This window comes from Pleurodeles waltl, chromosome 2_1, assembly GCF_031143425.1.
Source record: "Pleurodeles waltl isolate 20211129_DDA chromosome 2_1, aPleWal1.hap1.20221129, whole genome shotgun sequence".
Taxonomy (NCBI): domain Eukaryota; kingdom Metazoa; phylum Chordata; class Amphibia; order Caudata; family Salamandridae; genus Pleurodeles; species Pleurodeles waltl.
Genome location: NC_090438.1, coordinates 780,001,602 through 780,014,836, shown reverse-complemented (window position 1 = coordinate 780,014,836; position 13,235 = coordinate 780,001,602). Strand labels below are relative to the sequence as shown.

Genomic DNA, 13,235 nt, shown 5'->3' with positions numbered 1-13,235 from the left:
AGTGAATGGCTAAACAGCTGAATGCGCAGTAGGAACATACTTATCTATGCTCATATCACCCGAAAGCAGGTCCTTCCTTTAAAGAAATCCCAATAAGAAGAAAGGTGCAAGTTTTCAGAGACAGACTGAATATCATATCTTCAAGTGGGAAACACAGGCTGGAACTGGAGGCGGTCTTTTTTTATACCCATTCCCCTTTCCCCCTAGCGGTTGCAGAGTTCAGATAATTAGTTAAAGTCTAAGCACGCATCTGTTGGAGGGAGTTGAGTAAAAGGCACCTGTTCCTGTGGAATTGTGATTTAACGGGTAATCTTCTGACAGAATCTCACAATTATTACACTAAACCTTATTATCCTACACTGCTAAGTCCGCTATAGACATCCTTTTTAGGTCGAGCATAGCAGCGCGCAAGCTTGCCAATAACTGGAGCAAATGTGAGACTGATTGCATTGCAAATGCTTGTTTAACATGATTTTGCCTTACTGCATTACTGACCATGAAACATTATAAGCCTTATCAACAAATTAAATATGTGTAAGCCTTCTAAAATTAGGACCAAGTCCAAATTCTAAAGGTGGCGCTCCAAAAATTTAGTGCCAAATGACTCAATATAAAAAGAATTACAAAACTAACAGGTTTTATAGGTGGTCTAAAAGCTCCTTGGGCGATTTAAGGTCCTAGAGACCTCCAAATAACTGGCAACCAGGGTAATGGGCCAGATATTCCCTATACCCTTACACGGTGACAGATTAAACTACTGCATTAGCTCTCATTGGAGTGCCTCAAAAGTGCCTTAAAATTTAGGAGGCTCTATTCCAGAGTTGTCTGTCATGATTCTCTGTGGCTTTGGAACCCATGGGAATCAGTGACACCAACTGCGCTTACTGATGACACCAGTCTTCACTTGGAACAAGTCAGTTTAGGCGTGGGAAGTACCATGGCTTCCAGACACTTGGGGGTTACAAAGATTATCCATATGGTTCTGAAATCATAGCCACCCAGTCCATAAACTGAAATCAGACCCCAAGGAGGGACCCTAAAGACTGACTGCAGCTAGCTCCCTCTGGATTTGGAGGGGAGAGGGGTGGGGGGGGGGGGATATTATAGGCACCCCGAAGACAGTGGGAAAGACAGAGTTTCTTCCATTGTAAAGCAGATGGAGCAGCTCCTCCTTAAAGATGATCGTTCTTGCTACTGCATAGGCACATGGGTAGATTGCGTTCACTGAGTTATCATGCAGGCCCTTCACAGTCAGACGGGCCTTATGCAGGTATTTTTAAAGATTGGATCACTTCCAAAGCTGGTGCTCTGCAGCTCCTAGAACATAGTTAACTCATCCCAATAGCAAGGTGAATTTGCAGTCTTTCCCTGATTTGGGCCCCTCCTGGGGAGAGAGTGGCAAACACCAGCAATTCTAGATCTGACTACATTTTCTCGGTCCCATCCAATCTCCTTTTCCCACTCCTCCTAAGTTCACAGTCTAGTCATACTGGAGGATTCACTATGATATGAGATTATATAGAAAGAACCATTTAGGGTACATAGTCACAAGCTTATAAGCTAACGTTGTTTAAAGAATAATTTGTGGTTCAGCACACACAAGGTATGTTTTCTGCCAATCACTCTAGAAAAACCGGCACTCTGAGGACCGAATGAAATCTTGGAATAAAGTGGTGGTAAAACAAACAAGAAGTAATACATTAAGAGGCCTTTTAAGAATCATTTGTTGCATGTCCAACAATGGTAATTCTTGTGCAGGCAAAGCAGTATTTCTGTACAGAAAATAAGGCAGTTAAATTCACATACACAGTATACACTTTGAGAACAAGAAATAAATTGATGTTAAACCATTAGTCGTAAGCACTGTCTTACCAGCATTAGATGTTGCAGTTGCAGTGCCAAATGCAGGTGGCTGGCTTGCTTGCTGCCCAAACACAGGTGGCTGGCTGTTGGCTGGACCTGACCCAAAGGCAATGGAAGGTTGAGATCCAGCTGAGAACACTGGGGTGAAGGCTGGGGTGTTTGTCTGAGTTGAGCCTTGTCCAAATGCTGGTGTTTTGCTGTTACCAAAGGATGGCGCTACAGCTGCTGATGACCCAGAGCCAAACACAAAGGGAGAATTGGTGGTGCCTGTGACAGCAGAGAAACAAGAGGTCTATACCAGCAATTATGTATGCTTTCATTTCTCAATCACCCCATTTTATTGGCCTTACCTTCATCTTTCAATACTATGTGAAAATTTGAAAATTAAGTCTGACAGCATCCACATCAATAGGAAAACTCAATGACTCCTGTAAATGGAGAAAATCCCCAATTTAAAAACTAAACCCTTCATGTGATGGTGTGGCCTGAACACTTCAGCAAAGGAAGCAAAATGCCCCAAGATCAAAGTCCCTTTTAAACACTGTGAATGTAAGAAAATACACTATGAAAACCATGGGTGAGGTTAGGTATGTACAGATTGTTACTCCATTAAAAAAAAAAAAAACAGGTGACACTTGAGGATAGCCAGACTGATCTAGGTTATCTTTTCAACTTTTAACTCTGTCACGGAAACTTGTCTAAACATGTAAATAAGGACGATTTTACATTTAGTTGGGCAACATTCAACATCTTTTGCACAGAGTTTTGACTAGTATATTCTCTGATACAGATCCTTACCTTTCCTCCAAGTATATAGTCCCTGAACAAGGGTTGTAGGAAGTTGGCTCTGTATATACTATCTCAAAGTGAGAGATAGTGTGCAGAGTCCAAGGGTTCCCCTTATAGGTTGATATTGGCAAAATTAGATAATACTAATGCTCTATTTTGTGGTAGTGTGGTCAAGCAGTAGGCTTATCAGAGGGTAGTGTTAAGCATTTGTTGTACACACAGACAATAAATGAGGAGCACACACTCAAAGACTTAAGTCCAGGCCAATAGTTTTTACACAGAAAAATATATTTTCTTAATTTATTTTAGAACCACAAGATTCAGGATTTGAGGTAAGTACATAAAATGCAAGGTACTTCACACTGATAAGTATAGAACTTTGATTCAAAGCAGTAGTACACACAGTTTTAGTTAAAATGGCAATAAGCTATTTTAAAAGTGGACAGTGCAAAAATCAACAGTTCCTGGGGGAGGTAGGTTTGGTTAGGTTTCTCAGGTAAGTAAAACACTTACAAAGTCAGTCTCCTGGGCATAGGTAGCCCACAGTTGGGGGCTCAAAGCAACCCCAAAGCCACCGCACCAGCAACACAGGGCCAATCAGGTGCAGAAGTCAAAGGAGGGCCCAAAATACACAGATGCCTATGAAGAACAGGGGTGCTCCGGTTCCTGTCTGCTAGCAGGTAAGTAACTGCGTCCTCGGCAGCAGACCGGTAGAGGGGGAGGGGGAGGGGGAGGGGGAGGGGGGTGGGGGGAGGATTGGTTTACAGTACTGGGTAAGGGGGGGAAGAAGGGGGGGGGGGGCTAGAGGGGGAAGAGGGGATGCCCTCTGGGTGTATTTTATAATAAAATACACACTGGCATCAGTGTGCATTTTTTGTGCTGAGAAGTTTGGTACCAAACTTCCCAGATTTCAGTGTGGCCATTATGGAACTGTGGAGTTCGTATTTCACAAACTCCCAGACCATATACTCTTTATGGCTACCCTGCACTTACAATCTCTAAGGTTTTGCTTAGCCACTGTAGGGGCATAATGCTCATGCACTTGTGCCCTCACCTGTGGTATAGTGCACCCTGCCTTAGGGCTGTAAGGCCTGCTAGAGGGGTGACTTACCTATGCCACAAGCAGTGAGAGGTGGGCATGACACTCTGAGGGGAGTGCCAAGTCGACTTAGTCATTTTCTCCCCACCAGCACACACAAGATGTGAGGCAGTGTGCATGTGCTGAGTGTGGGGTCCCCAGGGTGGCATAAGACATGCTGCAGCACTTACAGACCTTCCCTGGAAACAGGGCCCTTGGTACCAGGGGTACCATATAAAAGGGACTGATCTGTGTGCCAGGACTGTGCCAGTTGTGGGAACAAAGGTACAGTTTAGGGAAAGAACACTGGTGCTTGGGCCTGGCCTGGTTAGCAGGGTCCCAGCACACTTTCACTCATAACTGCCATCAACAAAAGGCAAGAAGTCAGGGAGTAACCATGCCAAGGAAGGCATTTCCTTACAAGGGTGAACTAGGAGGGGACTGAGCAATGCTTAATGAGCTAAACTACGAAGGCCCTAAAGGATAGGAACCAAAAAGCTTTAGTGATCAGGTATATAAAGCTGCTTTGATGGAGGCACAAAACATTAGGAAATCAGGCCAGCTAGTATTGGTGTCCTCAAGAAGGATCCTTTGCAATATTTTAGTAGAGCTCAGCATTAAAAAACAAAATCTTAAATGTTCCTAATGTATTTTTTTTGTGTTCATTCAGTATATAGCCTTTTGTCCGGCAACAGTTAAGGATCTTAAACAGTAACACAGTAAGCATGATACAGGGCAAAATGATAGAGACCCCTCCGTACCCCCCCGGCCCCCAGGGAGCTGTATGCTCACTTACACACCGCCCCATGCGTATGCTTCACTCCTGTGTACTAAATCAGGATGACAAGACACCATCACATTCATCTGTAGTGTACTGTGTTCGTATTGTTACTACAGGAGCTCAGGATAAACATTTTCTTTTCTTTTCTGTTGACACTCAGAATTTGAAGTAATCCCTGGAGATTTGGTTGCATATAATATTAGACAGTAAACAGGAATACAACACTAGGTTGCACACCTGTGGGGCAAAATGGGTTATCAACGATGTAATTTCTGTTTTAAGACAGCAAATTAAGATCTACTGGGGAAAAATATCTTAAATGAACACCCACTTAGCTTCGGTAACTATCTTTGTGGTGGATACTCTAACTACAGATTCCTCAATGTTATAATATCCCCATGCACCACACTGGATCCAGAAACTTTGCCAAAGCACTGCTTCAATGACAAGCTCCACCTTGGTACATCTATGTCACTAAAGCCATAAAAAAACATTTCTGGAGACAAAAGGCCCCTTATCTTCAGTTTCGCCAGATGCACACCTCACCCTAAGTGGATGCATTCGTCATTACCGTGGCCACTGCTGGAGGTTGGTAAAAATATCTCCTCTGCTTCATGTTCTCTACTGACCGGCAGTGCAAGTGCATTGCAGTGTCTGGTGAGACTGACTGCATCTGACAAAATACAATCATGCTGAAATCACTGACAAAGGCATCACTGGCAGGGCCCCGTGTGCCAGTATGCATGTGGGATCACTAATATACAGGAAGCCACAGCACAAAGTACTGCTAGGACTGAAACTGGAGCCCTCTTCCAAAACATCAGAATCATATCCTGAATGTACAAGATCCTGTGAGAAAGAGAAGCTTTCAAAGCTGTTATGCCCTGTACTGCCTCTATTAACGGGGGTGCCGGGAGTGCTTTAGATGAGGCTTGGCCACATCTGCCAGATCAAACAGCAGGGATACCATGGCCTTTAGGTGGTCTGACAACAGCTGCAACAAGCCCATGTGAGCAGCCAATCTTCAAGGTACAGGAATAGTGAGATCCCCCAACCTGTGTATACGTTCTGAAACCACTGCTATCACCTTCATGAACACTTTGGTGAAGCTAGTTTGAATGGGAGGAGCACGACCAGGTAATGACTTCATCCTACTACAAATCACAGGTACCTCCTATGAAACTGCAGGGTAGGAATGTGAAAACAAGCGCCCTGCAAACCAGGAGGCACCATCCAATCTTCCTTCTTAAGAAACAAGAGTTACTTTAGTAGCACCCCTGCTTACATTTCTTCACTAGGAAACAACTCCACTGCTTTCTTATGTAGCAGGGCCACCACCTTCAGTTGCAGGATCCAAAAGTGATGCCCTGACTGAAGAGACTGTGGGATATGGATCTCGGGAGGAGCCTGTTGGCAGGAAGGGCCAACCCCCTTTTCAATGATCTGCAAGGCCCACTGGTCTGATGTAATGGTATTCCAGGCCTACAGAAAGAAAGACACCCTAAAAAAAAAAAAACTTGCTACACATGTCCCATAAGGGGAAACTAATGCTACTTTCAAGGTGGTGCTAGGAAGGACTAGGAGGGCTGTTGCTGGGCCTTAATACCTTTTCCTTTGCCCCAGTACTGTTGAAGAAATTGGTTCAAGATGCTGGATGGGCTGGAGCTGGCGAAAGGTAAAACCTTTGGATAATCTTCAAAATGTTATTAACTGCCTGTATTCCCAGGGATTGTAGTCCCAATGACTTGGCAAAATGCTCTTCCATCCCTTAACCTCTCCAAGGCAGTCGGCCTTAGCCTCAAATAAGTAAGACAGCAAATGGCATGTCCATTAGACTTGCCTGCATGCCGCTTGAGAATCCTGTGTACCCTAGCTAGCCACGTGTGCCTACTCAAAGCTGCAGGGTAAATGGTAGCCCTAGCTTCAAAATCTACAGTGCCTAGGCCGGCCCTTATCGATCCACCTACAAGCATTCTGCAAGAGCATTTCCTCCTTAAAGTGGTCTTTTTAAATGGTCTAACAAGCTAGGGACCATCCCATTCGCAATCTCCTACAAGGTGTGATTGTATCTAACCAGGAGACATGGGGCACTCATGTGCTAAGCTGGGCTAAGCAGCCCAAAGCTGAGAAAATGTTCATAATTGCTGCCTCATATTTCTTAGGCTTCCTATTTGGAGTCAGAGAGGAAAGCCCCTCGATTCTCTGCCGCAAGAGGAGGCATGCACTGGCCCATTTTCAGGCAAGGGGTATGTTGAGAGGAAAGTGGAATCATCAGAAGCCAGCCTGTACTGCGAGTATGAGTCAGTTTACAGCCGGGGCAGAAATCAGTTTGAGTGTGGTGAGGAATTTGCAGGTAGAAAATTCATTTTAACTATGTTGTCACAATGAACTAGTCTTCCACGACACATTCCAATTTCTTCTTAATGCCACTGTTCTGAAGCATTGATTACAAGACAATTGTTTCAGTTGGGTGTAAGGAAGTAAGTTCACCAAAGCCATTGGAAATTCCAATTCATTAAAAGTCCTGAGGAGCTTGTGAACTGCTTGGGTTGGACATTTGAGTTAACCAATTATCTAGATAAGGGGATAAATTCATTTCGAATCTCCTCACAGGTGCTACATCGGAAGTGACATGAGATGAATCGGAAGGATTACCACAAGAGTTCAGGATCTATCTGAGGCCAAAAGCAACCAACTGACATTAATTTGTTTACAATTATTCATTTGGAAACTCCTCCACTTTAACTGAAATGTGGAACCAGACGTGACAAACTCAGGACCTTGGGGACACAAATCACCTAGGATAAACAAACAAGTTACTTACCTTTGGTAACGCCTTTACTGGTAGACTCTAAAGCAGGATCAGACTATGCCAGTGTGCAAATCTCTGGAGTGGGTCTTATTAATGGACTTATTAGCACATTCCACTGAACAGGGCAGAGGGTTGATCAGAATGGTGGAGGAATCTGTGGTTAGATTGGGTCTATACCAGAAAAGGCATTACCCAAGGTAAGTAACTTGTTCTTCTGACAGACTATCTGCAGATTCCTCATCTCAACAAAAGATCCAAAAGCAGTAACTCATGCTCATGTAGTAGCCTGGTGGAAATCGAGGACTGGAACACCAGCACCGTGAAAGCAACCTTTGCTCTAGTAGAATGAGTGTGCAAGCATTCTGGTGGCTGCTTTTTGGCTAGCTCCTAGCGGATTTCACTGCCGCCCCCAAATTGAGTTTTGTAAACCAGGCATTAATACATTGACAGTAATGCACTGTGCAGACCTTGATAATGCATCCACATTGCTAGTAATACCCACAGTTTTAGTGATAGATCAGTCTCGCTCCAATGATCAAACTCATCGAGTACACTATCTTTGTTAATGCAGCATTAAAGCCAATACGTTTTTTTTTTTGCCCAACGCAAACCCCCTGCCCAAAGAAACTCCAGCCCAACTGACAAAAGTTTAGTTACTGTTGAAGTGGAAGAGACAGAAGAAACTTAGGGCTCCGACTGTGGGAGGGCACCCAGGAGTGGGACTGTTGGAGGGTCCTAACAGTCCCCCGACCTTAAATCTGAAAAAGGAGGAGTGCTCTAGTCCACGCACGGCACAAGAAAAATGGAAGGCCAGTCAAGAGGAATCGCACCAGGGGACCAAAATACACTCAGTTTTTGAAATTGTCTAGATGTATAATGGCCATTCGCTCCATGGTTACGGCCTGCTAGTCAGGCATGCCAGTGGGACATCAAGGGAGATTCGGGCTTCCTCCATGCTGCGCCGGCGCTGCTGTGGCTGCTTCCAGGCACAGCCCATAGAAAGGAACTGTCTCTGGAAGTCTGGGGTCTACATGATGATAACCTCAAGCACAACAGGGTGAACGCAGGGGTTTTGGGAACTGGATACCTCAGAATATCTTTAATCTGAGCTAACTTTAGCCCAGAAGGGTTGAATCACGGGACAGTTCCAGCATGTGTTTGAAGTTGCCAAGGAGCCCACAACCACACCAACATAAATCTGAATTGTTCGGAAAAGATAAGTTTAGTGGGGCATAGATACCAGTTGAAAAGCACTTTGTATTGTGCCTCCCTCATACTGACTGAGTGGTCAAATCTGGGGGATGTCCATCCAAATCTTACGCCACTGCTCCTCCGTGAACGCCTCCCTAAGAGTCCACTCCCAGAAGGTTAAATGGCAACAGCTGGTTGTGCGGGCAGTGGATATCAGCAGGAAATCTAAGTAGGAAACATCCCCCCTGGCCACCTGCCCTCCGTACAAATTCTTCTACAGGGGGTAGGCCTCTAGTGGCTGCCAAACACATCTTAGGCTAGAGTACCCAATGCATTAACTCAGTGGTTCCCAAACTTTTTTGATCGACGGCTCCCCATTATGTTACTTTTGTTTGGCAGGTGGGGAATGTAAGTCCAGCCTCGGGAATGCTTCAATTTTTCTCTCTAAAAATAATTGGGGTGAAGCCGTGTATGTGTGTTCTTGCCGTGTGTGTGTGTGTGTGTGTGTGTGTGTTCTTGACCCCTGGCTGTGTGTCTATGTCTACTGTCTGTGTGCTCCTGCCTACTGTCTGTGTGTTCTTGACTCCCGTCTGTTTGTTCATGCCTCCTGTCTGTGCACTCAAGCCTCTAGCCTGTGTGTTCTTGAATCTTGTCTGTGCCTTCATGCCTCTTGTCTATGCCCTCACATGACTCCTGTCTTATCCTTCAAGCCTCATTTGTGGACAATCACGCCTCATGTCACTGTGGACACACCTTGTCTATTCTGTCTAAGACTATTCTATCTGCTCACCCCTACGTAAGCAGACTGGGTGTGTTACTTTCAGTGACCAGATAAGAGGGTAAACAGACAAGTAGCCTACCTTCCCACTTGCAAGGAGCAGGACAATTTGAAGCATGCATTCCCAAAATGCCTGTGCAGTGCTGCAGTTGCACACAATGTCTTTAAAAAGTGCACATCTTCCTTGTGATTTAAATTGCAAAATATTCTGGCTTGTGCCTGCAACAGCCCAGTACCAAGGACCTCTGATAGACCCCATCAGTATCAATTGCATTAGAACTAGTAGCCTACATGTGTTTTTATCCCTTCTAAAGTCTTAAACCTACAAGTGTATATCTAAGCTTGGACGGGATGCAGTTGTGCTGTCCAACTAAGTTGTACTCATGTTGTCGACCTAGGAAAGATGAAATGCTGTTTTCCCTAGTGGTTTAATTTAATCAACCTATACACATATGCACGCAGTGGCATTCGCTGTTTTGTTTACTCCAAGAGCCCAGAAATCTCCTGCATGAGATGGAGATGTGCACATTGCCATAAACATATACAGAGTACACTGTTCAGAGTACACTGTTTAGGAACAGTGTACTCTGTATATGTTTATGACTAAGATGGGAGACCGTACACTGGACCTTTAACCTCCCGGTCCCTCCCCTTCTTGTTGATTTTGTGATGTGCACATTGCTTCAGGAGTCCGACCTTTGCTTCTTAGTTCTGTCCTTGCTCCTGGATACCATGCTGCCTCGCTCACAAGGTGTATTTTGGGGAGCAATTATCTGTCTTGCCATGTTTCTGCATGCCGCTTTGGTCCTAGCATTGAAAGAAAGCCGTTTCTTTGAAGCTTTGTGCTGAACAGGCCTTCAGAACTCCTCATCTGAGGAACCGAAGTCCATTAGAACGCCTGTAGAACTGCTAGAAGGAATAGCAGACGGGTAAATAAGATCTTGCCCCAGTGCTAATCCTTAATTTCAGTGATTGCATCTGTTCGTTTTATAGTTCACCACCACCTAATGTAGAGGCACACCTCACCTGCATGATTACCACATTTTTCCCGATTTCTTGCCTGGAAATGTTTGTTTTAAGTCATCCACTTTGGATCCTGTTTTTTTTCCTGTAATCCCAGAGGGTCAGTTTATAACCACAGAAAAAATTTGCTTTTTAGGAGCTTCTACACTTCAAGTACCCTGCTTTCGGCCCTGCATGAGAAGACTAGAAACACTTGTGCAAAAGAGCTCACGAAATAACAGTCACCCACCTATAATGCATAATGCAGTGATTCCTGAACTCTCTCCTTGGCGGGTGGCGCCCCTGGTTAGTTTTGATGGCGCACAGGGGTGCCGTGGAACACAGTTTGGTAACCACTGCATTAACTGTATATTGACATCGCTCAGCATCTGAAAGTGCAAAGTTTCATCAGTTTTCAAATGTGAGAATGTCCAAGCCATGGAATAAATCAGATTTGGTAAGGAATCCCCCTTCCCGCTATAGGTCAAAGGTCAAAGGGTCCAGGCCGAAGCGCAGGGGTGAATGCAGATAAAGTGGATAAGGGGTGAGGGAATGTCACCCATCCTGCCAACTGGCTCACTTCGTCCTAGTGGACGTAGTCGGTGTACTAAGGTAAGCGTTTAGTGATCTAACTGGTTATGGCTTTCACAAAACATCCCAGATGTAGCAACCCACCACAGCTCTGTCCATGTGTAGCCAATGTTTGTCTTATTATCCTAACCACCACTCAGAGTTCACGTGTAACTGATGCTTTATAGCATAGTGTAAAGTTGGGTAAGGACAAACCACCAGCAACCCTGGGTACTGTCAACAGTTTACAGGAGTTGAGCCCTGTATTCCTGCCAAACACCAAACAAATTACGTGACCAAGGACCGAAGGGTAGAGAAGAAGTCTAGGTCGATCTCAATGGAGAGACCCTGAAAGAGGTGTAACAACCTAAGCAAATCAGACATCTCGATCTCATTGATGCGACCAAGCCAAGACTGATATAAGGGCACCCCGCGTTTGAGATTCGATTTAAACTGTTGCAAGAGTTAAGGGAAGTTTGCTCTGTATAGATGCAAGGAAATCTATGGGGAAATGGTTATCTTTTGCACTGCTTTCCCCTTTTTCGCTTCAGAGACGCTCACAAACAGTTTGATATCCACTCAATGGTCCCCAGATTGATCAATGTAAAAGCTAAAAGGCCTCTTAGGAGCAAGACTATAGTCTTGTTCCTCCCTCTTTGAGGGGTGAAAAAAAGATAGCAAGGAGACTGTCCTATGTGGAAGGGCGTGTATACCTTTGACAGGAATGCCACTTTTGGCCAGAGGAGCAACTTGTCCAGACAAAAAAAAGATGTATTCGGTTGCTGGAGGGACAAAGCCTGGAGTTCGCTCACTCGCCGAGCATATGTTAAGGCGATGATAAACACTGTTTTTATCATCAGTGTAGGAAGTTGGCTCTGTATGCGCTATTTCAAAGTAAGGAATAGCATGCACAGAGTCCAAGGGTTCCCCTTAGAGGTAAGATAGTGGCAAAAAGAGAAAATACTAATGCTCTATTTTGTGGTAGTGTGGTCGAGCAGTAGGCTTATCAAAGGAGTAGTGTTAAGCATTTGTTGTACATACACACAGGCAATAAATGAGGAACACACACTCAGAGACAAATCCAGCCAATAGGTTTTGTTATAGAAAAATATATTTTCTTAGTTTATTTTAAGAACCACAGGTTCAAATTTTACATGTAATATCTCATTTGAAAGGTATTGCAGGTAAGTACTTTAGGAACTTTGAATCATTTCATTAGCATGTATACTTTTCACATAAAACACAATAAGCTGTTTTAAAAGTGGACACTTTTCACAGTTCCTGGGGGAGGTAAAGTAATGTTAGTTTTAACAGGTAAGTAAGTCACTTACAGGTTTCAGTTTTTGGTCCAAGGTAGCCCACCGTTGGGGGTTCAGAGCAACCCCAAAGTTACCACACCAGCAGCTCAGGGACGGTCAGGTGCAGAGGTCAAAGAGGTGCCCAAAACGCATAGGCTTCAATGGAGAGAAGGGGGTGCCCCGGTTCCAGTCTGCCAGCAGGTAAGTACCCGCGTCTTCAGAGGGCAGACCAGGGGGGTTTTGTAGGGCACCGGGGGGGACACAGGTCAGCACAAAAAGTACACCCTCAGCAGCGCGGGGGCGGCCGGGTGCAGTGTGCAAACACGCGTCGGGTTTGTAATGGTTTTCAATGAGAGATCAAGGGATCTCTTCAGCGTTGCAGGCAGGCAAGGGGGGGGCTCCTCGGGGTAGCCACCACCTGGGCAAGGGAGATGGCCTCCTGGGGGTCACTCCTGCACAGGAGTTCCGTTTCTTTAGGTGCTGGGGGCTGCGGGTGCAGAGTCTTTTCCAGCCGTCGGGAAATGGAGTTCAGGCAGTCGCGGTCAGGGGGAGCCTCGGGATTCCCTCTGCAGGCGTCGCTGTGGGGGCTCAGGGGGGACAACTTTGGTTACTCACAGTCGTAGAGTCGCCGGAGGGTCCTCCCTGAAGCGTTGTTTCTCCACCAGTCGAGTCGGGGTCGCCGGGTGCAGTGTTGCAAGTCTCACGCTTCTTGCGGGGAGTTGCAGGGGTTTTTAAATCTGCTCCTTGAAACAAAGTTACAGTTCTTGTGGAGCAGTGCCGCTGTCCTCGGGAGTTTCTCGTCTTTCTTGAAGCAGGGCAGTCCTCAGAGGATTCAGAGGTCGCTGGTCCCTTGGAAAGCGTCGCTAGAGCAGGTTTCTTTTGGAAGGCAGGAGACAGGCCGGTAGGACTGGGGCCAAAGCAGTTGGTGTCTTCTGTTCTTCCTCTGCAGGGGTTTTTCAGCTCAGCAGTCTTCTTCTTCAGGTAAGTTGCAGGAATCTAAATTCTTAGGTTCAGGGGAGCCCTTAAATACTAAATTTAAGGGCGTGTTTAGGTCTGGGGGGTTAGTAGCCAAT

General features: G+C 45.4%; 1 protein-coding gene across 6 annotated transcripts in view; it reads right to left on the bottom strand.

Moving 5' to 3' along the window:
• The window catches only part of NUP153 (nucleoporin 153), a 630,217-nt gene that overhangs the window by 69,838 nt on the left and 547,144 nt on the right, over positions 1 to 13,235 (bottom strand). For all 6 annotated transcript variants that reach the window (XM_069218389.1, XM_069218381.1, XM_069218361.1 and 3 more), the window contains one exon: positions 1,873 to 2,130. In XM_069218389.1, the coding sequence (XP_069074490.1) occupies positions 1,873 to 2,130 (258 nt within the window). The remainder of the gene's footprint in view (positions 1 to 1,872; positions 2,131 to 13,235) is intronic.